At 42.9% G+C, this 26,886-nt stretch overlaps 1 protein-coding gene across 13 annotated transcripts in view; it reads right to left on the reverse strand.

The window, feature by feature from the left end:
• Positions 1–23,823, reverse strand: part of CDK5RAP2 (CDK5 regulatory subunit associated protein 2) — a 141,007-nt gene extending 117,184 nt beyond the window's left edge. For 4 of the 13 annotated variants that reach the window (XM_036432833.2, XM_036432826.2, XM_036432829.2 and 1 more), the window contains exons 1-4: positions 23,577–23,823; positions 15,545–15,612; positions 11,770–11,837; positions 1,558–1,668 (exon numbers count right to left, since the gene is read on the reverse strand). In XM_036432833.2, the coding sequence (XP_036288726.1) occupies positions 1,558–1,668; positions 11,770–11,837; positions 15,545–15,612; positions 23,577–23,632 (303 nt within the window). In that variant the 5' untranslated portion in view covers positions 23,633–23,823. Of the gene's footprint in view, positions 1–1,557; positions 1,669–9,554; positions 9,620–11,160; positions 11,260–11,769; positions 11,838–15,544; positions 15,613–23,576 lie in introns of those variants that run through there. The other 9 variants (XM_045579863.1, XM_045579862.1, XM_036432828.2 and 6 more) reach the window with 8 other exon arrangements.
• Between the last annotated feature and the right edge of the window lie 3,063 nt (positions 23,824–26,886).

Below are 26,886 nucleotides of genomic sequence, written 5' to 3' on the forward strand. Positions count from 1 at the left end.
GGTTTGAACACACCCACTTGCTTTTATAGACATAAAATACCTTTGCCTGAGGAAATAACACTATTGGTTAGACCTAGGGGCCTAGGAGACATGGTGGAAGAAAGTCTTTCAGTGTATACCTTTTATGCTTTTTTAATTTTGAACCATGTACACCTATATAAAAACTTAAATTGCAATAAAAGTGCAATAACATCAGGTCACCTAATCAGACAATAGGAAAGACTAGCTGAAACAGTGGGGTACAATGAGGGAGCAATACCTGGGTTCAAACCCACCACACATAGAAGCTATGACATCAAGCAGTCACCAATCTTCCCTGAGCTCCAGTGTCCTCTCCTGCACGTGAAGACAGTCCCCACTGCAAAGGGCTGCCTTGAGCATTAAAATAAGGTAATGATGTACAAAGGCCCAGGACAGCGCCTGACCTAGTGACGGCGATTAACACCATTTGGCTTCTCATCACCCGGGAGTTCTGCGACAGATGACAACCATACTTACATGTAAAATGTTTTAGACTACTGGTTTGTCTTTAACTTTTTGATGGCGCCATCACTTCCTTCCAGAAAAGAGGACGCCCTCGTTGTCTTCCCACCCCCACAATGAAGGGAAAACATTGTGTCCGAAGGGACAAGGGAGCTTTTCAATTCTTGAAAAGCCTCAGAAGTACAGTACAATCCCTCTTCAAGACAAGCCCATTTAAGCTCATCCACTGAAACTCAAGCAGAGTTCCTTTTCCTCCTTCAAAAGTTTCCACTGGTGCAAACTTCAGAAGAGGAAAAAAAATGGAATAATTCCCAGGCCAAGGGCTAATCTACTGGAGAAAGCCAAGAAATAGGCACTGAAATATTGTTTGTACTCATGCCTTTTCAAGAAAGCCAAGTTCTTTTTTCAACTTTCAGAACCAAGGTCTGTTTTCAGGCAGAGGCCTCCAGGCCAAGCCTTCAGATGGAAATTGACGTTTTTTCTGACAGTTGGTTATAAGCAAGCACAGAAAGCGCACAGAGGAGTCACATCACAGAAACACTGACGATCCGAACTCTCGGCTGCCCATGGAAGCCTTCGTGAGACAATGATGATGACAGCCAGCACTGAGTGCGTGCTGGGGCTTTTCATCCGTCCCCTCATCTTAATCCACACTAATAACCCCATGACACAGTGATTATCACTCAACTCTGGACCAAGCCCAGACAGCTGAAGTGACTAGCCTACAGTTAGACAAATTAGTGGATAACAATAAGATGCAATTCCAGAGACGTTCTACCATTTCACTCTTTGTCTAAATTATAAGTAAACTTTAAAAGGCAATTGAGATATAGGAAATCACAAGTCCAATTTTAGGAAGAGAAAAAGACTCCTTTAAAATTAATCTTGTAACTCTTTGCTTAATATAATATTAAAGTCATCCTATTATCTTTATGCTCCTCATAATTAATTCAAACTAAATGAAGGCAGCTCAATCTATTCAAGCTAACTCTGAGCATAAATATTAATCAAATTTCTGCTTGGAGGGCATTGAGGAAAGACACCAGTGATGGCAGTGAGAAGTAGGGCACTCACAGTTTTATAGATGTGTTCTGTGGGGCCATGAAATTCCTGTTGCATTCGTTCTTCAAGAAAATAGATGCGAAGCTTTAGGTTAAAGTTTTCTTTCTTCAATTCAGTGATTTGCTGGAAAAATAAGCACAGATGGGTTATCAAAATAAGGTCAAAGGGATGTTACCTACATTAATTGTCAGAGCTCCTGAGGCTACAAATGGACTCAAAGGTTAAATACTAGAGAAAGTTTACCTTTGCTATAATTGTACCAACCCAGAACTAAGTGGTTCTCGCTAACCAAATTAGGACAATCTGAGCATCAGAATAAATAATGACCAAGTAAAAAAAGAATTCAAGATTTCACACTGAAGCTGAAACCGGTTTGGCTCAGTAGATAGAGCATCGGTCTGCAGACTGAAAGGTCCCAGGTTCGATTCTGGTCAAGGACATGTACATTGGTTGCGGACACATCCCCAGTAGGCGGTATGCAAGAGGCAGCTAGTCGATGTTTCTCTCTCATTGATGTTTCTAGCTCTCTATCCCTCTCTCTTCCTCTCTGATATATATATATATATATATATATATATATATATATATATATATATATTAAAAAAAGATTTCACACTGACAATAAGTAAAAAGAAAGGAAAAAGAGAGGAATCTGTTCTTTATAACATAAATCCAGCTAATAAATTTAGAAGAATACTAGGAACAGAAAATCACCATTGCACAACCACTATAGTAATAACTAACTCAGGTGAGAATCATCAATGCTAAAAAATTTAGATAAAAGATCACTGGACAGCATGATATTCATTCACATGGTCTCAAGATATCACCCCATAGATAGCTTATTAATTACAAAAGGAAAAGGTACGTTTAAAATTAAGAAACCTATCAGACACCACGTTCCTCAAGAGCATATACAGCCCTGGCCAGTGTGGCTCAGTTGGTTAAATGTCACCTGGTGCACCAAAGGGTTACTGGTTCAATTCCCGGTCAGGGCACATGCCCAGGGTAGGGTCTCGATCTGAGGTCCTAATGAATCCAAGTGCATGTAGGAGGCAGCCAATCAATGTTTCTTTTCCTCTCCTTCTCTCTTCCTCTTTCTTTCAAATCAATACAAACTAATTTTTTTAAAAAGAGCATATACAGTTGACCATCAGTATCACAGAGGATGGGTTCCAGGAACTCCCATGGAAACCAAAATCAGTAGATGCTCTCACTCTTTGTATAAAATGGTGTAGTATTCGAATATAACCTATATTTTAAAAAACATTTTCAACCAAAATATTTTTAGTTGGTTGAATCCAGATGCAAAACACAAATATAGAGGGCCAGCTGTCATTAAAATCACCCTGATAAGACAAACTGACATCACGTGCCTCCTGAAATAAATCACTGAAAGGAAGCAATTTCACTTAAAATACTTCTGCTCTGAATCTAATCAAAAGTTGTTGATCAGACACATCCAGATTGAAGGACTTTCTACAAAACAACAGGCCTGAACACTTCAAAAATCTTAATGACATTTGTGGAATATAATGAACATTATAAACTGATAAACAAAAATAGATACAGAGACAAAGAAGCATCAAACAGACTGTCAAACTTCAGTGGGAAGGCAGGGAAGGGGTTGGAGGTGGGGATAAGAGATCAACCAAAGGACTTGTATGCATGCACATAAGAATAACCAATGGACACAGACACTAGAGGGATGAGGGCAGCGTTTTTCAACCGCTGTTCCGCGGCACACTAGTGTGCCGCGAGATGTTGCCTGGTGTGCCGTAGGTGCAGACAAGACAAGAATTTTATAATTTTTCACTATTTTGTTTACTTAATATTTCATAATAAAGTAATTATAAAATACTTTCTTTGTGTTTATTTGATTCCTATTCAAGAGAATTACTTTATATATAGTCAATATAGGCACAGAGTTAAATTTTTTAACATTTTCTAATGGTGGTGTGCCTCGTGATTTTTTTCATGAAACAAGTGTGCCTTTGCCCAAAAAAGGTTGAAAAACACTGGATGAGGGTATATGTGGGGAAGGAGGGATGGATTGGGGGAAGCCAATGGGAGAAAAGGAGACATATATAATACTATATGTAACATTTAAACAATAAAATAAAACTTTTAAAAAAATCTGAATGATAATCTTAAGTAAAAAATGGTTAGGGAACTCTTCCAAATAAATGGAAGTACTGCCGGGCAGGTGTGGCTCAGTGGTTGAGCATCAACCTATGAACCAGGTCACAGTTTGATTCTGTCAGGGCATATGCCCAGGTTGCAAGCTCCATCCCCAGTAGAGGACATGCAGGTGGCAGCTGATCAGTGATTCTCTCTCATCACTGACATTTCTTTCTCTGTCTCCCTCTCCCTTTCTCTCTGAAATCAATAAAAACATTGTTTTAAAAAAGCATGCACACAGTGCAATATATAGACCTTGAACATAGAAACCCACTCCTGAAACCTATATGTTCATGTTGACCAATGTCACCCCAATAAATTTAATAAATAAAAATAAATAAATAAATGGAAGTAATAGAGGCATGACAACTAAGTATAATGAAATCATACAGTGAACCTTGAATTTAAAAGTTAAAGCTATGTGAAGACAACTGAGGAAATATGAATAACAATTTTATATTAGATAATAGTATGATTTTGTAAGAGAATGTCCTAAGTAAGAAATACATGCTGAAGTCCTTAAGGGTGCTATCAAGATGTCTGCAACTAACTCTCTAATGAATGAGAAGAAAGGAATCCACCAAAAAAAACTATTAGAACTAATAAATGAATTCGGTCAAGTTGCAGGATACAGAATTAATATTCAGAAATATGCTGTGTTACTATACACAAATAATGAACCTTCAGAAATTAAGGAAATAACCCATTTACAATTGCATCAAAAAGAATAAAATACCAAGGAATAAACTTAACCAAGGAGGTAAAAGACTTATACTCTGAAAACTAAGACACTGATGAAAGAAACTGAACAAGACTCAAGTAAATGAAAGGCTATACAATGCTCATGGATTGGAAGAATTAATATTATTAAAATGTCCACAGTACCCAAAGCAATCTACAGATGCAAACAATCCCTATCAAAATACCAATGGCATTTTTTACTAAACAGAACAAATAATCCTAAAATTTATCACAAAGGAACCTGAAGAGACAAAGCAATCTTGAGAAAGAATTACAAAGTTGTAAGTATTATGCTCCCTGATTTCAAAGTATACTATAAAGCTATCGTGGTCAAAATAGACACATAGATCAAAGGAATAGAATAGAGAGCACAGAAACAAACTCACACTTATATGGTCAATTAATCTATGACAAAAAGGCAAGGTAAAATTATATAACTTTTAGAAGAATACATAGGGGGAAATCTTTGAAACCTAGGGCTCAGTAGAATTATCTTTAATAATAACAGAGTAATATGCTAATTAGACCAGACGTCTTCTGGACATCATTCGTCCGGGGGAAGCCAGGGCCAGAGGGAGCCTGCCTAAGCTGGGTGGCTGCCGGCAACCGGAGGAGAGAAGCCCGAGTCCCAGGTGCCAGAAGGAAGCTGGTGCCAGCAGCCGGGGGAAGGAAAGCCTACTCTTGCATGAATTTTCGTGCATCCAGCCTCTAGTTAGATATAACAGTGAAGGCATCATCCATCAAAAAAAAAATTGTAATCAATAAATTGGGCTTCATCAAAATTTAAAACTTTTTCTCTCAAAAAGAGAATGAAAAGACAAGCTACACACTAGGAGAAATATTTACAAATCTCATATTCAACATAGAAACTATAGCCAAAACATAAATAACCCTAAAAATGTAACTGTAAGCAAACAACCCAATTTTAGTCATTAGGAAAATGCAAATTAAAAGTACAAAACTACTATGCACCCACTAGCCTAGCTAATAAAAAAATTATAATTGATAACATCAAATGCTATGAGGATGTGAAGCAAATGGGGTTCTCATACTCTGCTGATGAGAATGCAAAATGGCACAACTCGTCTGGATAACAGTTTGGAAAACTACACTCCTCACATGACTCAGCAATTCCACTCCGAGGTATTTACCCTGAAGAAATGAAAACCTATGTTCACACAAAAACCTGTAGGTGACTGTTTACTGCAGCTTCATTAACAATCACCAAAACAGAAAGAATCCAAATGTCCTTCAAAGGGTGAAAGACTAACTAGTGTATATCCATATGATGGCGTAATACTTGGCTACTGTGATACACACAACATGAATCTATTTCAAAGACGTTACACTGAGGAAAAGAAGCTAGCCTCAAAAGATTACAAACTGTATGATTCCATCTATGTGATATCTGGAAAAAGCAAAATTATAGGGATGAAGGACAGAACATAATAACTGCCAGAGGTCTGGGGAAAAGAGGGGGTTTGACCACAAAGAGGCATGTGGGCATCACAGAACTAATTCTATATTCTGATTGTGATGATGGTCACATGAACCGAGAAGAGTATACACATATTAAAAAATTATAACTATACACATTTACACATTATGTCTTCATTATGATAGCGGTTACAAGAGAGTATACTCATCCAACACATCCAACTCTCATCCAAAACTCATCCAACACTTAAAATTGGTAAATTTTATGTAAATTATATCTCAATAAGTTTAATTTAAAATAACAAAAAAGAAATATAGCAAAATATTAGTAGCTGTACTAGAATGCCTAATATCTCCACACATATCACTCAGGGGTTTTTTTTTCAGCACTTTAAAAAATAATTGATAATAGCATACAATACTCTTTTTAATAAACATACTTTTGTGACTGGATAGAAGAAAATGCTAAGCATACTATCCATTATATTTTCATACTGTCTGCCCAGGGCCCTCTTGTTAACAATTTTGTGACTAACAAGAACAGCACAAGAAACAATTGGTAGGTTCATTAAAGCCTCCCTTTCAATGTTGTAAGGAAACAGCACATAAAACATTCATTCAAACAAAAAAGTCGACCCTGCCAGCTGCATCCTATAAAGAGAAACCTTATTCTGTTACTCAGCTACCAATAAAATATTTATGGAGCTTGCTCAGAATGCCCACATTGTACACACTGCTAAAATTCTTAACACCACTTGAAAAAATATTTGTCCTATTCGTAGGTAAAGACATTTTCTTAAAAAAATAAGAGAAAGGTAAATAAGCCTCAAGAAGCTCATTGCCAATGCCAGACTGGCCCAGAAGACATACAGACACAATGTATTCAACAACAATGCCAGTCTAGCTCTCTACACTTCCTTCATCAAGTTTTCTCTGACCATCCCACCAGATTGAACTGGGAACCCTTCTGAATATTTCCATACACCCTCCACTTTCTTCATCATAACAGTTGTCGCAGTGCACTGTACAAGCTGGTTATTTGCCTTTCTACCCAAACCATCTCTAAGACATCAGGAACCATATCTTTGTGTGCCTTCTAGTATAAACATAAGAGACAATTTACTAAATACCCAATGGCTGAATGGGTTAACAAACACATGTAAGGATTTCTTGAAGAAGTGTAATGCAAGAAGGCATCCGAGTCAGACAGATCTGGTTCACATCACTCCATTGTGTTTTTCTCCACTTTCAGACAAGAACTTCCTGCCATCGTCACAAAGCGCTGTATGGCCTGGCTCAGGCCTGTCTCTCTAGTCTCACCGTACACATGCTCTCCCTGGCTCAGTGTTCCAGCCTCACTGGCCTCCTTTCTGGTCCTCAGCTAAGCCCAGCCCCTGTCTGTCCGCACGGCTCTTCCGCAGAAGTACTTGCCAGGGTGGCTCAGTCTCATCCTTTCCATCTCAGCTCAAATGTCAACAATTCAGAGGGGCCCTTCCTAACTATCCAATCTAAAGTGGTCCCCATCTCTACCACCTCCACCAAAGCATGCTCTTAGACCTAACTTATGTTCTTACCAGACTTTTCACAACCTGTATTCACCTTATTTACTAACACATTTATTATTTATTATGCTTATTCTATGAATACTAGAGGCCCAATGCACGAAAATTCATGAACTTGGAGGGGGGGGGGGGGGGCCGGTGAGGTCCCTCAGCTCAGCCTGGGCCCTCTCGCAGTCCAGGAGCCCTCAGGGGATGTCAACTGATGGCTTGAGAGCAGGCCTAAAGGTGACCAGCAAGGGGGGAAGGTGCTGGTGGCGAGCAGCCAGCCCCGCCCCCCATCACCCCTCCACCACTGGTCACCACCACCCACCTATTGCCGTCTCCTCCCTCTGCCCACTGGCACGTGCCTTGGCTGGCCTGGCACTGCCTGCTCGCCGGCCCCCACCCCCCACCAAACGGTCATTCCGATGTTCGGTCGATTTGCATATTAGGTTTTTATTATATAGAATAATCTACTTCTTGAGGGCACAAACCTTATCTATTTATGGCCCTGAGTTTTTAGCACAGTCCCTAGAACACAGTAGCATTCAACCAACATTTGCTAAATGAATAAGTTAATAAATAAATGCAATCCTTACTACCTTACTAGTTGTTTGACTTTAGTTATGTTCATTTTCCCCTTTGCCTCAGTTCCTTTATCTATACAAATGGGATTATGATAATGCCCATTTCAGAGAGCTATTATAAGGATTAAAAGAAATTAACTTCATTGCTTAGTATTAAGCCCAGCACAGCGTAAGAACTTAAAATATACTCATAGTCTTCTCATTTTTGTTTTTCCCTTTATGAGAGCAAGTTCAAAGTATTTTTTTAAACTTGAGCTGGAAAAACTGAAATCAGCTTACCAAACAGTAGGAATAAATACCTCAAAATAGAAAACCCACTAAATATGACTCAGAAACCTAACGCTCAACAGTAAGCTCATGCAAGGGCTGTGCTTGCCACATTCCCGCCTTCAGAAGCCCAGTGTTGTGGAAGCGCAGCCCCTGAAGGGGAACATCCAGCATGGTCCCGGGGGGTGCTTTTTGAAGCTGGACAGGGCCCCACTTTGAAAGAGCTGCTCCTCAGTCTTCTGGCTCCCCCTCACTCTCATTGCCTATCAAAAGCTTTGCCTAAGCCTAAAGCTTCACCAAACAGGGAAAAACAAAAATGAAGCATCGGCCTGCGGACTAAAAGGTCCCAGGTTTGATTACGGTCAAGGGCATGTACCTTGGTTGCAGGTAGGAGGTGTGCAGGCCGACACTCTATCCACTGAGCCAAACCAGTTTTGGCCTTTTAACTGGTCACCTTGCCCCCAAGCCTTGCTCCTCCTGTAGTCACCGGTCTGGGTGATTTGAAAGTGTAATTTGGTCATTTCCCTCCCGGATTAAAAGCTATCACTGGCTCCCCTTCACCTTCAGGACAAAATCAAACAAAGCAGTGTAACAGACAGAATCTGACCCCTGCCCCTTCAATGGCCTCACTCTCTCAGGCCCCCTCACAGCGGCTCCTTCCAGCCACAGGGAACTTAGTTTCTCTAAACTCATCACACCCTACATGCCTCTCTCTACGTTTGCCCATGTGAGACCTTGTGGTGGATGCTCTCCCAGTTCTCTTGCTTTGGCTAATTCCTCCCTGTCCCTGAACACCCAACTTAAGGAACACCTCTTCCAGGGAGGCTGCCCTGAACCCCCAGGGTCCATCCTCTGTGCCCCACAGCACCCTGTACTTACCTCTATCACTGCACTGTTTTCCTCTCCATCTCCCCAACTAGACTGCGAGCCTCTTGCAGGGAAACGTACCCGGTATTAACCTACTGCAAATTCCCAGTCCCTGGCCCAGCCTGGCACAGGGCATATATCTGAAAATATTCATTAAAGAACAGATGAACTCTGACCAAAACCAGGAGGCCTCTGTCTTGCTAGATGTTGGCTAACAGACCCTGATGTTCAGGTATCTGTTATCTGAGACTAGAAGAAGAAGAATCGTATGTTTTCCCTTTAAGTCAAAACTATTCCTGCCTCCTCTTTAATATGCATGCTGACTTGAAAATTAGCATGAGATGCCAAGAGCATTTCCTATAAGCATACCACAGAAAGTTCAGACTACCTCAGCGTAGAGGTCATGCACTGGGCAGCTCAGGCCAGATGAAAATCTTCAGTGACTTATAAAACCTAAAAGGGAAACACTGAGAACAGTGTGGTCATTTCAATTTCAACCGAAGAATTCGCTCTTAAAAATGTTACAGTAAAAAATATTAATGCCATAAAAACCTAACAGCAGCCAAAGGAGCATAGTCATAAAAAAAACCACACCAAAAAAACATAAATCCTAAAACATTGGCATGGAAGGCTCTCCTTCACCTTTAAGAAAAATGGTATTTAGCTGAAACCGGTTTGGCTCAGCAATAGAGCATCGGTCTGCGGACTGAAAGGTCCCAGGTCCCAGGTCCGGTCAGGGGCATGTACGTTGGTTGCGGGCACATCCCTGGTAGGGGGTGTGCAAGAGGCAGTTGGTCGATGTTTCTCTCTCATTGACATTTCTAGCTCTCTATCTCTCTCCCTTCCTCTCTGTAAAAAATCAATAAAATATTTTTTTTAAATGGTATTTAGGTCATCAAGAACACGCTTGAGCAAGAGAAACTTAAGTCACATGCAGAGTAGGATAAAAAATCACAATAATATATATACCAAAAACTATAAGAGGAGCAATAGTTGACACAGAATGAACTCGGTAGGCATGTGTGCTTCACACACTCACTCCTGATCCTCACAACAGCACTAGGAAATAGAAACTGCTAAGTAAGAGGCCAAGGTCACCCAGCAGAAGTAGGTGAGCAGGCAGTCTGGCTCCACAGGCTGTGGTCCTTAGAGAGCAGCTTTGCCATGTCACACCTCTGGGTCTCAGTTTCTCCTACATATTAAAGAGGATTGGATTCATCCCACATCAAAAGGCAGGCAATAAAGCGTGAAACGGAAATTCTAAGATTCTATTAAATTTTTCCATCTAGAAATAAAATTCAAAACCGTGCCCTTCATAAATTAAACAACTATATCTTGCAAAGCTGCTTTAATATTAATGTAATGTATATGAAGAGCCTAACACGTAAGTGCCCAGCTCAGAACAGGAGTTCAATAAGCAGTAGCTATTATTACTCTATGATAAACCAGGAACCACCATTTAATATCAGAGCACATTTTAATTATACACAATGTGAAATAATCAAATCTCCTTCGTTTGGGGCCCCAGACCCCACAGCATAGATCATGTTGAACAGTTGAAATTATAACAACTCAAAGCTCAGAAATTACTTGTTTCCATTAGAGATCTGACAAGTCATTTCTTCAATGGGTCACTGGTGGTTTGCAGATAACTATTTGCAGTAATGAGTATTCTAAATTAAATCTAGAGACAGTACCGCTCTGTTCTGTACAGACAACTGGGGAGAGAGAAACACAATTGGGGAACGTCCTTCTCTGTGTCCTCCGTCTTCTCTCTGATAAATATCTCCTTTATCTTGTACAGTATGGATTCCATTTGGTTACAAATGAAGAAGGGTCTAATTCTTCCTATGATAAATGAGAGCGCTGAACAGGTAACTTGTTAAGGAGATTTGGAATTGGGAAAATAACCTTATTTTCCTGTTACTTGACAACAAACCTCCCTTCCCCTCTACTAATAAATGAAAGATATGGTGCCAAAAGACATTAAGTACAGGTGACAAATCTATCACCATGTAATCCATCCTCAGACAATCACCGACAGCACCGGGTCCTGCTGCTCACATTTCATTCAACAGCAACAAAGATGAAACTACAAAATGCAAGGAGCCAGCCCAATGTGGTGAAAAGAATAATGGCTTTAAAGTCATTAAAAACCTGGATTCAAATCCCAGCTCTGCCGCTTAAATATTATGTGATTCCTTATCTGTAAAATGGGGACAATACAAAATACCTCACAGAGTTGTAGCAAAAATTAAATGGGGACCATAAATAAGGCGTCTGGCATCATAAAAAAGCCCTTGACAAATATGAGCTCCTCTCAACTATGCAAGAGGGTAATAACCTCACAGTCGGGACACCAGAATACATCACCTACCCCCCAAGTTGGAAATTGCTGATCCTGTTAGAACCCATGATTGGCCACATATTCAAGGGCCAACTGCCTAGGTATGTAACAGTCTCACAGAGACACAGCATTCCTCCAAACCCTGGCACTACCCAGCTCAGGCACTTGTCAAGAAATCCAGCTCCCTCCTGGGTCTGTCATGACAGCGGCAGGAAGCATGACTTGTAAGGGCTGGTAACTTGGCATCTCCACTTACATTTTCAAAGTCCTTCATATTCCGTGCTCTTGTGGGAGACACTGTTTCTTCTGACACCTTTGGGAGCACTATAAGAAGGTAAAGTAGACAAAACATCATGGTATGCAAATCACCCAGCATGCCTATTAGGGGACAGAGCCCAGAGAAAAAAAACATAAATAGCTTCCACAGTATATTCTGCTTGTACTTTCTATTCGCTGTGATTTACTGATTTGAGTCCAGGGAAAGCTCTAAACCAGGGGTCCTCAAACTTTTTAAAGTGGGGGCCAGATCACGGTCCCTCAGAGAGCTGGAGGGCCGGACTATATGAACTACTAATTCCTACTGTAACACCTCGGCTGCGCTCACTGCCCAAAAAACCTGGCGGGCCGGATCAGACTCCTCTGCGGGCCGCATGTGGCCCGCGGGCCGTAGTTTGAAGACCCCTGCTCTAAACCATTAGATTTCAAATATTTACAAATTACTTAAACTAGCCCCACTGTAATAAAGTATGTGTCAGAGGATGAACCAGAAAATGCACTGGGCATGTGGAAAAGCAGCAATGTCCTGATATGTACTTCCTGTTTGTCATAAAATTATTCTGCTGACCAGGATGTCATCTCACATGTCAGCAACTAAAACAAAGCGTATCCAACTGACTGGAGAGCAGGGGTCGGCAAAATGTGTAAGACACCAGACAACAAATATTTTAGGCTTTGCAGGTCGTATATGAAGCCTAAACTCTGTTACAAATATAAGACAGGTACATTACTAACTCTTCTGTTGCAGCACAAAAAGAGCCACCGACAATTCATAAACCAATAAAGAAGCTGCTCCAATAAAAGCTATTTTCAATCACAGGCTGTGGGTCGGAAACTGCCGAGCCCTGCTCTGGAATGATTAAAGGCTTGGCCAAAACCCAAATTTTTCCACAGCTTCTTTAATTCACCAACATTAATTACACCCCTACTCTGTGCCAAGCACCATACTAAGTGCTGGGGAAACAACAGTGAAGGAGACACTGGGCCTGAGAGATCTCCAATCTAGTGAGCAAGACAGAGATGGACATAAACTATTATGCTGCACAAAGGGCCTCACACTGTTTAGCTGCTGAGTAGCTGGGTGTTGAGTGAATGGAGGCATTCTTCCAACAAATATGCATGGCAGGCCTCTGCTCGGCTAGGCCTCATTCTACATGTGGCTATATTAGGAAACAAAACAAACACATGGAGCTGATATTCTGGAAAGAAGAGATAGACAAAAACATAATAGGGCAATTGCATAGTATGTTAAAATGTGATAAATACTGTGGAGAAAAACAAAGTGGATAAGGAGGAGAAATACCAAGGAAGGGGTAAGGGTTGCAACTTTAAGTAAGGTGGTGGAATTAGGGAAGATCTCGCTGAGAAGGTGACATCTGGGCAGACTGGAGGGAAGGGCAGAGGGAAAAGTCTGAGGGGGGAGCACGCCTAGTGGGTCTGAGGACCAGCCATGATGTCAATGGACTAAGAAGGGCAGAGAGGAGGATAGTGAAGGACTGGGGGACAGGCTGTGGATGGTCTGTAGGCTCTTCTCGGGACTCAGAGAGCCAACAGAGGATTCTGAGCTCAGGAGTAACACGATGGCACTCTGGCTTCCACAGGCTCCCTCTGGCTGCCTCACTGAGAACAGACGGAAAGGAGCTGAGGAACAAGGAGACCAGTGAGGAGAATACAGACACAGTCTAGGCCAGAGATCACAGTGGCTTAGACTAGGGTGGCAGAAGTTATCTAATTCTGGGTATTTTTAAAGCAGCCAACAGGAATCAATGAAATAAAATGAAACATGTACGTTTCAGAAAGGAAAGCACATCTAAGTCAGCCCGTGGAGAGCCAGGGAAGCCAATGAGCTTCAAGCTCAGTCTTAAAGAGGCAACAGGAGATGAGGGCAAAAGGAAAAGTAGCATCCCATGCAAAGGCCCAGAGGTGTGAGTGGGCTCGGCGTCTGAGCCATCCCGCAGAAAAGAGGTTCAGGGGCTGGGCAGAGGCTGACTGTGAAGGCTCTGTACGCAAACTCGGGCACACAGGTCTGTGTTCCTGCTCCTCAAACGGGCCATGCTCTCCATCACTGATGGCTATGTCCCCATCTAGGTCCTATTCATTCTTCAAGTCTTTGCTCCAATATCAGTTCCTTAGGAAACTTTTGCCTGACCCAACTCCTCCAGTTCCAGGGTAAATTCCCTCTTACCCCTCTCACAGCATCTTATACTTCTTCGCTTGTTACATTTGTCATATGATTTGTCGTAATTATTCTTTGTTTAATTGTCTGTCTTAGCTTGACTGTAACCTGTTCCAGGTTGAATCCCAATGCTTAGCCCAGAGCCTGACACGAAGCAGACGTATACATGGGCCACATTAAGGAGCCGGCCTACCAATTTACTTTTAACTGCCTGTGGGCAGGGAGAGCAGAAGCCAGAACTATTGAATTTGGGTTAAAAGTGAACATATTTCGAAGGAAAACCTAAGAGTGGCCTATAAGCTAAAGTATTCTCCAGAAATGAACCCTGTGACATGTATATGACCTGCTCTAGAAACTTCTCCCTTTTGCACATATCTCATCACTTTGGAGAAGAGAATAAACGGCAAGTCAAAATATTTCTCTGAGATATTTCAACAAGTCAAATTATTTGCAGCTCCCACAGATACTTACGATAGCTTGCACTTTTTTCAGAAACAGAAGTTATGAAGAATGCTTAGCCAAATCCACACTGCAGAGCGGAAAGTCTCCTCATAACGGGCTCCACCACAACAGCCTGCTTATTTGCTCGGCACCGTCTCCTGTGGTCTAGCCAGCTATTTGTCTCCAAGGGCAGGCCCGGGTAGGAATGCGGGGCCTCCGCTGGCAGATGGAAGCCAGCCGCCTGCCAGGAAGGCCTTGGCACACGGAAGTTCAGGCAGGAGCTCTCCTCAGCCTCCAGCCACTCAGCAGTGGGACCAACAGACCTTCCTTACCTGACTAGTCACCAATTCAGCATCCAGCCTCCAACAGTCATTCAGTTTAGCAAACACAGACTGAACCCCTACAAGCTTGGTAGCAAAAAAGAAAACTCGCCCTGGCCGGTGTGCTCCATGGTTAGAGCGCCGTCCCGTGCGCCACAGGGTCAAGGATTGAATTCCTGGTCAGGGATTGACATACCCAAGCTGTGGGTTCGATCCCCAGTCAGGGCGCGTGCGTAAGGCAACCCATCGATGTTTCTCTCTCTTCCTCTTCCTCTCTCTCTAGGATAAAGGAAAAACATGTTCTCGGATGAGGATTAAAAAAGAAAACTCATGAAATATGGCCTGAAGAACATCAATTCCTCTAGTCCAGTAGTCAGCCAACTGCGGCTCGCGAGCCACATGCAGCTCTTTGGCTCCTTGAGTGTGGCTCTTCCACAGAATGCCAAGTGCGGGTGCACACATACAGTGCGACTGAAACTTCATGGCCCATGCGCAGAAGTCGGTTTTTGGCCTGGGTGAGTCTATTTTGAAGAAGTGGTTCTAATACCAAGCCACACTCAAGGGGCCAAAGAGCTTCATGTGGCTCGCAAGCCTCGGTTTGCCAACCACCACTGCTCTAGTCCCATGTTTATGAAAGGAGGTGAATAACAAATCAATCCATACTGAGCACCTACTCTGAGCGCCTAGCCAGGCCACAGTTGGCTCTGGGCCCAGAGACATCAGAGCCCAGTCCCAGGCTCAAGGCCTCAAGGCCCTCATGGTCTGGTGTCTACATCCCTTGTTCTTACTCAAGGGAATACCCAGTTTTGTGTACTTACCTCCATTTCCCAAACCAGCAATGGGGCTGATACCTTCCAGGTCATCTGGTAACTTGGGGACAAGGCCACTAAGAGAGAACATGTATATAAGAGATGAATTAATATCTGAACAACAGGGAGACCGTTAAGACAGTCTGACATGACAATCATCAGGCCACGGCCACAGAAGGACACACAGCTGAGCCACCTGGGAGGCATGCAGTGCAGTGGTTAAGAACTCAATAGCTGAGTGACCTTCAGTAAGGTTGGTTGGTCATTCATTCATTCATTCACTCACTCATACAAGTACTCTGTGTGCCATACATGTAGCAGAGGCAGTGGCACTGAGCCAAATATAAGCGAGTTAAGTTTCTGAGTCTCACTCAATCTATTACAGGGGAATACCACCCTCTAGCTGTAAAGATTAAATGAGTGAATGTATATGAACACGCAGCACGTAGTAAACACTCAGTAAGTGGCATCTATTGTTTTTGTCATTACTATTATTAATGTATCTATCACAAACAAAAATTAAGCTTCCAAGAATCAGGCACCAATTCAGATGCTTTAAGAACATCGCACAAAAATACAAAATTCACTGATCCAAGTTTTACTAGGTGAATTATAAAAATAGGTTCAGTGAAGACCTGGAGACATTGTCAGAAAACTAAGTCATATTAGGAGGAGTGGTTTAACACACAGATATTACCCTGGATCCTATTCTAAGCTCTGCCACATACCCCTCCCGGCTTTGCCTCTTTCATCTGTGAAAGGGGAACAACAACCATTTCAGAGAGTAACTGACAATTAAACAAGACATAGTGCCCAGCCAAGGTACCTTCATATTGGAGGCACCCCATAAATGGAAGGAAAATATCACTGTCACCTAGAAACATACTGTGCGTTATAATTTACAAAGGATTTACTGTCATGAGAGCCACCCAATCCCCTGAGGGTCCGAGTATTTTTCAAAGGAAGGAGCTAAGATCCAGATACTAAGTCCAGTGGCCTATCCAGGGTGGATGGTAGTTAAGTAGAGATCCAAGTCCAGAATCCAAGCCTTTTGTGTCTGGTCCACAGTGATGCATCTCTGCCCCAAGCTGTAACCCAGAAGTTGATGAAAGCCCAGCTTGGCTTCTTGGCAGATTGTTCTTTCCAGATCTCTAAATCAGAATCCATTCTGTTCCAAAGATAATTCTGCCTGAGCACCAAACTTAAAGCTGGCATACACCTCCAAAATGAGAGCCAAGCAAAATATATGGGTATCATAAAATTCAACATCAAGAGAATGATTTACACAAAATGTGTCTGCTATAAAGACAACTAAAAAAAATACAGATTCAATGCACTCCCCATTAAAATGCCAACCGCATATTTAACACACCTAGAACAAACTTTCCAAAAATTCATATGGAATTTAAAAAAGACCCCAAGTAGCTGCAGCAATCCTGAGAAAGAAGAACAAAGTAGGAGGGATCTCAATACCAATTATCAAGCTGTATTACAAAGCCACTATTCTCGAAACTGCCTGGTACTGGCACAAGAACAGGCCAATGGAACAGAACAGAGAACCCAGAAATCGACCCAAGCCATTATGCTCAATTAATATTTAACAAAGGAGGCAAGAGCATACAATGGAGTCAAGACAGTCTCTTCAATAAATGGTGTTGGGAAAATTGTTCAGATACATGCAAAAAAAAAATGAAACTAGACAACCAATTTACAACATACACAAAAATAAACTCAAAATGGATAAAGGACTTAAATGTTAGATGGGAAACCATAAAAATCTTAGAAGACTCCATAGGCAGCAAAATATCAGACATATATTGTAGCAATATCTTTACCTATACAGTTCCTAGAGCAATGGAGACTAAAGAGAAAATAAACAAATGGACTACATCAAAATAAAAAGCTGCTGCACAGCAAAAGAAACCATCAACAAAACAACAAGAAAGCCCACTGCATGAGAGAACATTATTTGCCAATGTTATAACCAATAAGGGTTTGATCTCCAACATTTACAGGGAACTCATACAACTGAACAAAAGGAAAATAAGCAATCCAATCAAAAAGTGAGCAAAGGACCTAAATAGACACTTTTCTAAAGGGGACATACAAAAAGCCAAGAGACATATGAAAACATGCTCAAAGTCACTAATCATTTGAGAGATGCAAATCAAAACAACAATGAGGTACCACCTCAGACCTGTCAGTATGGCTATCATCAACAAATCAACAGATGACAAGTGCTGGCGAGGATTCGGAGAAAAAGGCACCTTTGTGCACTGCTGCTGGGAATGCAGACGGGTGCAGCCACTGTGGAGAACAGTATGATGTTCCCATTTGACCCAGAAATCCCACTTCTAGGAATATATCCCAAGAAATCAGAAACACCAATCAGAAAGGATATATGCACCCCTATGTTCATAGCAGCACAATATACAATATTTAAATTTGAAAACAGCCTAAGTGCCCATCAGCAGATAGTGGACTAAAAAACTGTGGTACATCTACACAATGAAATACTACGCTGCTGTAAAAAAGGAACTCTTACCATTTGCAACAGCATGGATGGAACTGGAGAGCATTATGCTAAGCAAAATAAGCCAGTCAGAGAAAGATAAATATCATATGATCTCACTCATTTGTGGAATATAATAAACAACATACACTGATGAACAAAAATAGATCCAGAAACAGAGAAGTATCGAACAGACCATCAAACCTCAGAGGAAAGGCAGAGTAGAAGAGGGAGGTGGTAAGAGATCAACCAAAGGACTTGAATGCATGCATATAAGCATAACCAATGGACACAGACACTAGGAGAGTAAGGGCATGTGCTGGAGGGTGGGAGTGGCCAGGGAGAGGTCAATAGGGGAAAAGGAGACATATGTAATACTTTAATCAATAAAGAATTTTTTAAAAAAAATTTTAATCAACTGAAAAAAACTTAAGTAGAATATGTCCTCAGTTATTTTAAAAAAATACTTATAAACTAAAGTCACCACTAATCCCTCTTGGAAATTAGGTAGGCTAAAATATATAACAAGACAAGGGAAACATTTAAAATCATCATTTGTGGAAATAAGAGATACTTTCCTCTTTCAATTTTCTATAATTCTCAAGTTCCTCCAATAAGCATCACTAGAAGGACAAACTCCATTTTCTAAACTGAATTTTCTTAAAAGTTAAAATCAAGTTCAATCAGCACCTTTCACAGATGGTGGCCCAAAGGCCCACTACCTTACTGATTAAGCTCATCCTACAGTCTAGTCTCTACATTCCCAATCTGGGCTTCTCCCCACCACAGCCATTGAATGACTCCCACTGACTAAACTGACCCATCAGTTACTCAAGCCAAGATCAATTACGGTTGTCAAAGCCAAAGAATTTAGTCTTAGACAAGTTTCCAATAGGCAAATAGTAAACTTTGAAAAATGATGTGTGACATCCCAACTCTTAGAAGAAACCACTATGTAACCTAGAAATTCCTGTCTGGTTCTTGCCAAGTTTCCACTTGGGTTTTACCTACCCTTTTTTAAAAAAATAATAATCCTTTTCCGTTTGTTTGTTTTGTTATTTTAGAAAAGGAGTGGGGGTAGAGAAACATCAATGTGAGAAACATCCATCAGCTGCCTCCCACACCCACCCCAACCGAGATCAAACCCGCAACCCGGGTGTGTGCTCTAACCAGGAATCAAACTCGAAACCTTTTGGTGTATGGGACAACACTTAACCACCTGACCACTTTTAAATGCTGAATCTGTCATCTGCACACTCCAGTCAGTTCCAGCTGCCCTTCCAATTCTAAGTAGCTCCCTCTTCCCATTCGGATAACTCATTTTTAGCCTAAGAAGAAAGGCTGGGTTTCATGAAGCCCCACAAGAAAAAAAAAAAAAAAGAAAAAAAAGGGGGGGGGCAGCTTTTTTATTCAATAAAAAAAATTAAAAAAAAATAAAAGAGTTTAGATATGGTTTTATCATGATACAGATCGGGAGACTAAGGCCCAGAAAGGGAAGGAAACTAATTTGCTTAAAATCACAAAGCTGAGACAAAATCCAGCAAAATCCAGCATAATCATACCCTGTAGGCTCGCACACTAAGCAGGCACCAAATGGGAGAACAGGCAGCCTCCCACTAAGGCTCATCACAGCCCTTCTGTGGTAGGTGGTAGTTTTTAAATGTTGCCATTTTTTAAAGTGAGGAAACAGGCCCAGAAAAGTTAATAACATGCAAAGGCCAAGCTACTGAGATTTCAAACCCCATGCTGTTAACCTCTACACCCCTAACACCTTCCCCAGCGGGCTGAGGCGAGGTCTGAATGAACAGAGGCAGAGGATTTTCAGTGCTCACTCCCATAGAGCAGAGCCATCGTGACTGCTGTTTGTCAACTATTTGTTGAGTGAATGAATGAACGCTCCCCTGAGCTTCACCATCTCATCCTCCTTACTCTACAGCCACTCAATAGGAGTCATCTCTTTCTGTGTCTGTATGTGGCAGCAACAACTGTCCACTCACCCAAAGACCCAACAAGGCCTAAGCATTTCATTGGTAAAGTGTTATGAGTGCTGAGGATGGGACTAGACATCACTTTCAGAAAACGTTTACAAGTGCACTTTTGTTTGTCCTTCAACAATTCATTTGTCATTCTATTACTTATCCTTAGAGAGGAAATATATATCTACAATAGGTCTAGAAATGGAACTACTAGACCAGAATATAAACCTGGTTTGGCTCAGTGGATAGAGCGTCGGCCTGTGGACTGAAAGGTCCCAGGTTCAATTCCGGTCAAGGGCATGTACCTTGGTTGTGGGCACATCCTGAGTAGGGGGTGTGCAGGAGGCAGCTGACCGATGTTTCTCTTTCATTGATGTCTCTCCCTCCCCCTTCCTCTCTGTAAAAAATCAATAGAATTTTTTTTTTAAAGTATATATAAGCCTAACGTTCTCTTCAACTACTCCTCACTTCCAACTCAGTCCCCTCCTAAGAGGTAGCCATGCTGCCACAGGACATGTATTCTTCCAGATCTGAATCTATGCATTTATATACACAGAGATATTGTTTTATTTTGCGGTTTAAAAATAAATAAAATAAAATTTTATATATTATTCTGCAGCATCTTTTCTTCCCTTAATGTGTCCTAAAGATATTTTCATGGCAATACAAATAGATCTCTCTCAATGTTTTTAACTCCCACAAAGCATTCTACAACACTCTTTTTCCAAAACTTATTGCGTACGACCCATAGAAGGAAATGTATTACCCTTAATTCTTGTAATGTTTTCTATTCTGTTCTATTCCATTTTATAAAATTCTGATTGCAACCTACTAAATTGAATTTCATGAGCTGTCATGGGTTACAGTCTGAAAGACAGTTTTGAAAGGATGTGTATTTACACAATCCCCTGATGGTTATTCAATCTGTTTCTAAGTTTTTCCTTTTACAATGCATACAGGACTCCTTGCGCACATGCATGAGGATTTCTTGTGCATAGATAACAAGAAATGGAACTACTAGACCAGAATATATTCATATTTTTGAATGGGCAAAGAATTTGAAAATATACAAATGGCTAATAAGCACATAAAAAAAAATACTGGCCGAGACCGGTTTGGCTCAATGGATAGAGCGTCGGCTTGGGGACTGAAGGGCCCGGGTTCGATTCCGGTCAAGGGCATGTGCCTTGGTTGCGGGCATATCCCCGGTGGGGGGTGTGCAGGAGGCAGCTGATCGATGACTCTCTCTCATCGATGTTTCTAACTCTCTATCTCTCTCCCTTCCTCTCTGTACAAAATCAATAAAATATATTTAAAAAAAAAAAAAAAAATACTGAACATCATTGTCATTAGGAAAATGCAAATCAATACCACAATGTGATACCATGTCATGCCTCCCATGGATGGCTAGAATGAGAGAGAGAGACAATATCAAGTGTTGGTGAGGCTATGGAGAAATAAGGACCCTCATACACAGCCTTGTCCCAAAGCTTCCAGATGATCTGGAAGACATCAGCCACTTTGGGAAAGAGATGGACAGTTCCTCAAAATGTTAAATATAATATAATGTTACTGTATGACCCAGCAATTTCACTCCCAGGTATATACCTTGAAATAAATGAAAACATATATCCATATAAAAACTTGTATAAAAATAGCCAAGACCGGTTTGGCTCAATGGATAGAGCGTCGGCTTGGGGACTGAAAGGTCCCGGGTTCGATTCCAGTCAAGGGCATGTACCTTGGTTGCAGGCACATCCCCAGTAGGGGGTGTGCAAGAGGCAGCTGATCGATGATTCTCTCTCATCGATGTTTCTGACTCTCTATCCCTCTCTCTTCCTCTCTGTGAAAAATCAATAAATTAAAAAAAAAAAAACTTGTATAAAAATAAATGTTCATAGCAAAATTATTTATAATAGCCAAAAAAAGCAGAAACAACCCAATGTCACAAACCAGCGAATGAATAAACAAAATATGCTGCGTGCATACGATGGAATTTTTTTTTAAAATATATTTTATTGATTTTTTACAAAGAGGAAGGGAGAGAGACAGAGCTAGAAATGTCGATGAGAGAGAAACATCGATCAGCTGCCTCCTGCACAACCTCACCGGGGACGTGCCCGCAACCAATGTACATACCCCTGACCAGAATTGAACATGGGACCTTTCAGTCCGCAGACCGACGCTCTACCACTGAGCCACACCAGTTTCAGCCATACGATGGAATATTATTTAGCCATGAAAAGGAATGAAATGTTGATACCTGCTACAAGTTAGAATGATAATATATGGGAATATTGAGTTAATATTAGAGGGGTCAGGGAAAACAGGACAGTCCAGGTGAGAGGTCATACCACAATATATTGGGGCTGTGGGAGTAAGATGAAGCCAAAGAGACATGATGAACTACCACTGGACCCAATTAAGCAGAAGCTGCAAAGGGCCTGGCTCTGGCTTATCCATAGTAGATTCTCAATAAACAAAGAAACTATTTGTCAAGGTTTGTCCAAGATAGGACTTGTTTATGGCCTGATGTCCAGGCATAAATATTAATTGTGCCCATTTCCCTCTTCAAAGAGCCCAGGTTTGCCCAACAAATAATATAGTCACCCTTTCCATGAGGATCTGTTGACTAAAAGTAGCAGCCAGTCCCTCGCAGACCTGGATAGGCAGTGCATTGTCTCAGTCAGGCTCTCCTCAGTGTCCTTCCAGCGCCCTCCCACCAGGAACCCAGGACAACCAAGGGGCCCAGCCCTAGAGCAGGGCAAGCCCTCCCATAGGAGATACCTGGTCCCACCAGCAAAGTGGAGTCCAACTGCCTCTTGGAACAGGCCCATTGGGAAGCCACTCTCAACCTTTATTGATGATGATGATGGTGATGATGATGGTAATGGCAGCACAATCATTTTTTAGGCACTGATTGTGCCAGACACTGCACTTGCCAAGCAAATGGCTGGGCAGACATCTCCTTTAATCCTCACCCCAACTCTGTTGTGTGGATATGACCACAAGCCCCATTTGACAGATGGGAAAGTAAGCTAAGCCACTCTACCAAGGTCACTCAGCTAAAAGGTCCCGGAATTTTTTTAAATCTTTATTGTTGAAAGTATTACATATGTCCCCTTTCTTCCCCCAGTGACCAATTGGATCCAATTCTGTCCAACTCCAGCCAAGGTTCTTAACCATTGCACTCCGTTGCCTCAGTCCGGGTGGCCCCATAAGCAAAGTCCCCATCATGAAAGCGAACCCCCACACCAGAATGCTCCCAGCCCTGCCCCTCCACCAGCTCCCAGGGCCCTGTCCTCCGCTCTTCCGGAGAGGCCTTACCTGCCCGCACATCCCCTTCGGAGAAGGACCCCAAATACCAAGGGCGAGTGTGGTGCCCCCAAACCTCCACACTCAGTATCCACGGGTGGGCGGGTCCCCAAAGAGAACGCCCTCCTCCAAGAAACCCACCCACACCTGACCCTGTCCAGAAACACCTTCAAGAGCAAACCCCCCTCAGCGGGCACCCGCGCCCCGTGATCGCGAATCCCTCGAACCCGGGCCGCACCTGCAGCCGCTGAGCGTCCCGGGGAGAGTGACGTCCTCTTCCAGCACCGAATCCATCACGGACACAGAGCAGGTGGTGGCATGGGTGTCCGCGATGGCGGCTCCACGGGCTCCTCCTGCGATCACGACCCGCCCGGCTCCAGAGGTCCCCGCCCCCTCCAACCCAGCTCTGGTTCGGACTCTGGCGGCGCCGCTGGAATTCAAACCGCAGCCGCCGCCATCTTTCCCGGCGCTTCTTCCTACGGAAACGGGGCGGGGCTAACGCGGCGCGCGCCGTGAAGCCGGGCAGGGAAGCGCGGGCGGGCGCCATCTTAACTAAGGGCAAGACGCCCGCACTTGGCCCAGCAAAACCAAGGGAAGAGAGGCCTTTGGCGGCCATGTTGGATGAGGGCAGTCGGGCCCGAGGACCGGGAAGGCGCCATCTTTGTTGAGGGCGAAGGTCGGCCTGGGTCCGTTAGTTTAAGCGGGAGCTGGGCAGCGGGCCACTCAGAGTTCATAACCTCCTACGTGCTTTTCTGGGAGAATGACCACGAACCTTACGGTCTGTTCTTCCAAACTCCTTTTTCCCGCCTTCAGTTGAAACTCATCCGATAATCCCGTGCTGCCTCCCCCTTTAGGAAAAACCTGCCTGTAGAATCCCAACTCAGGTAGTAATTTGCACACGTAGTTTGAAACAAGCTCTTTCCTATGGGCCCAGGGGTCAGCAACACTTACTCTCCGTTCTCTCCCAGGGATCGTTACCTTCAGGCCTCAGACGCACTGGAGATGTGGAGACCGAGGCCCAGCGAGACGAAGCCACCCGCCTGGAGTCACGCACGATGAGCCTGTGAACTGGAGCCACGCCCCGGGCCCCGGCCCCTGCATCGCGGCTCTGCGGAACCCGCTGTCTCTCCCAAAGCGCGGGGCCTCCCTGAGCATCGGGATCATTGGGGCAGAGCCTGGCCAGTGAGCCCAGCCTTCAGCTCCCCCGTCTCAGGGTTGCCTACCTACCTCTGCAGGCTGACAGGAGAGTCCCGGGTAAAAATAACGTGCAAAAATGGGCTGATGGTGACTTTCCCTTTTATCGTGTGTAAGTCCACCCTCAGCCTCAGTTTCCCCATTCTTCGCTTTAAGTGTTTCTTTCCAAAAGAAGCCTTCTCTCTAATCCTCTCATCTAAATCAGCCCTTTCTTGAATTCTTAGCGACTCTGCTTTTCCTCTGTGGCACTTACTGTATTTTGCAAGTATAGATTTCCGGGAAGGTGGGGGTTGTTTGTTAGTTTTCCAATGTTCTCCTCTTCCAGTCGGAAGCTCCATGAGGGCAGAGATTATATTCCCAATAGTTTACTGATTTATCCCCAACACCTATCACAGTGCCTGCCACCAGCAGGTGTTTAAAAATATATGTTGAATGATTCAATCCGCCGGGGAAATGGAGCCAAAACCTATCCTGCAAGGATGTGAAGATGACCTAAGATACCTATACTAGTTCAGTCAACGTCCTACATATTCCTGTCCCCCCCCCTCTGTGTGTGTGTGTGTGTGTGTGTGTGTGTGTGTGTGTGTGTGTTTTGTGAAACCTATAAAGCACATGGTCCTGTGCCTGTTCCTCTTCCTTTCCCAGATCTCCAACCACCTCAGAATCAGCAATAAAATAACATCCTGATCCTGAAAGACAGAGTGGATAGGAACCAACTGTCTCCAGAAAGGAGCAGTGCTTGACACTGTGGAACCAACAGTCTTGACAGTGCTGAGTTCAAGCAGTGAGATGAGTGTGTCCAAAAGCAGCGAAGCTGGTTCTGCCACTGACTCCCTATGATCTCTGGCCACCCACTCCTCTTCTCTGGGCCTCAGTTTCTACCGCTGTAAAATAAGAGGGTTGGACTGGATGGGAGTCTCAGGACCTCACAGCTCTGGAGGCAATTCCTTTGTGTGTCTTTCAAAGCTACGGTACTACTGCACAACCAACTCTGTTCTGGTGAGGGAGGCTGAGTTACAATCATCATTTCTCAAATGAAGGAACTAACTTTCCATCCAGCAGATGAAAGCTCTTGAGAAAGGAAACAAGGAAGAGGATTTACACAAATCTGACCATCTCTTTCAAGCCACCTTTGACAGGCACATCACATGTACCCCCTCATTTAACTCTCATCACAACCCTCTGGAGTAGGTCTACAATGAACCCCACTGCACTTACACATGAGAAGACTGAGGCTGAGAGAGATAATGATGACGTTCTCAGGTCTCTCTAAACGTCAATTGTTTCAGCTAACCTGTCTTCCCTATGTCTTCCTTTTTCTCCACTTTAGACTTCAGGATTCAGAGGTGAGACATTTCAGGGATGTGTTCAGCAGACCCTTAAGCAACTGCTTGAAGGTGGCCGTGAGGGACATCTTAGTGGGAACAGTCTGATTGCAGACTGGAAGTCTGGGTACCTGAATTCTGACTCTGGAGACTCCTCTGACATCCTGTGGCCTGGAGTACCTTCCCTTTGCTTCTCCTCGAGTTTTCCATGTGTAAAGCAGGGCAGACAGTGCTGAGCTCACACACTTGCATTATCTATCGATAATTAGATACTTTGGGAACAATAAAGAAATATGAGCCTGTTAGGCATTCTCTTTATGATTAAGCCATTGTCCCATTAAAAAAAAAAAAATGACTATGTTCCTGGATTGTGTGCTAAACCCTCTGGTGAACCTGGAAGACTGAAAATAGAATCAATCGTACAAAGGATAGGCTATTTGGGAAGTTGTTTTTCCTGTTTTCATGGTGGGGGATAAAGCCCTTTGCCCCGTCTCTGTCTCACCACGGCCTTTCTTTCTGCCAAGCCTAGAGGTGACGTCACTACCACCAGCTGTCTGGGCTATCTGGCGCCATCTCCTTGACAACAGCCACCCAGCCACAAAGCTGGCATTATTATTTCCTTGGGCAAGGTCATATCCAGTGGCTGGGAGGAAGTAGCTTGCAGCCAGATGTTTCTCATTAGGGTACAACCCTCCTAAAGTTTTAGCAGCTCAAGCATCTCATCAAGACACATGAGCTGCCATTACTAACAGCAAGAATACCATTTTATAGGATAAATATGTGCACATTGCTTCTCCGCATTGTTTCCTTTTTATCCTTATGCTGCTGTGAAGTAGATTGGGATTATTGCCCTGCTCTACTGATGAGGAAACTAAGGCTCAGAGAGAGGAGATATTTGCCAAAGGCCACCTTTTCCCTTTCTTTTTTAGCTTTTCATTTAGAAATACAGAATTAGGAAAGTTGCAAAAAAAAAATTCCTTGTATTGCCTTTACCTAGCTTCCTAAAATATTGACACCTTACATAACCAT

Source organism: Pipistrellus kuhlii, unplaced genomic scaffold, assembly GCF_014108245.1.
Source record: "Pipistrellus kuhlii isolate mPipKuh1 unplaced genomic scaffold, mPipKuh1.p scaffold_m20_p_12, whole genome shotgun sequence".
NCBI classification, from domain to species: domain Eukaryota; kingdom Metazoa; phylum Chordata; class Mammalia; order Chiroptera; family Vespertilionidae; genus Pipistrellus; species Pipistrellus kuhlii.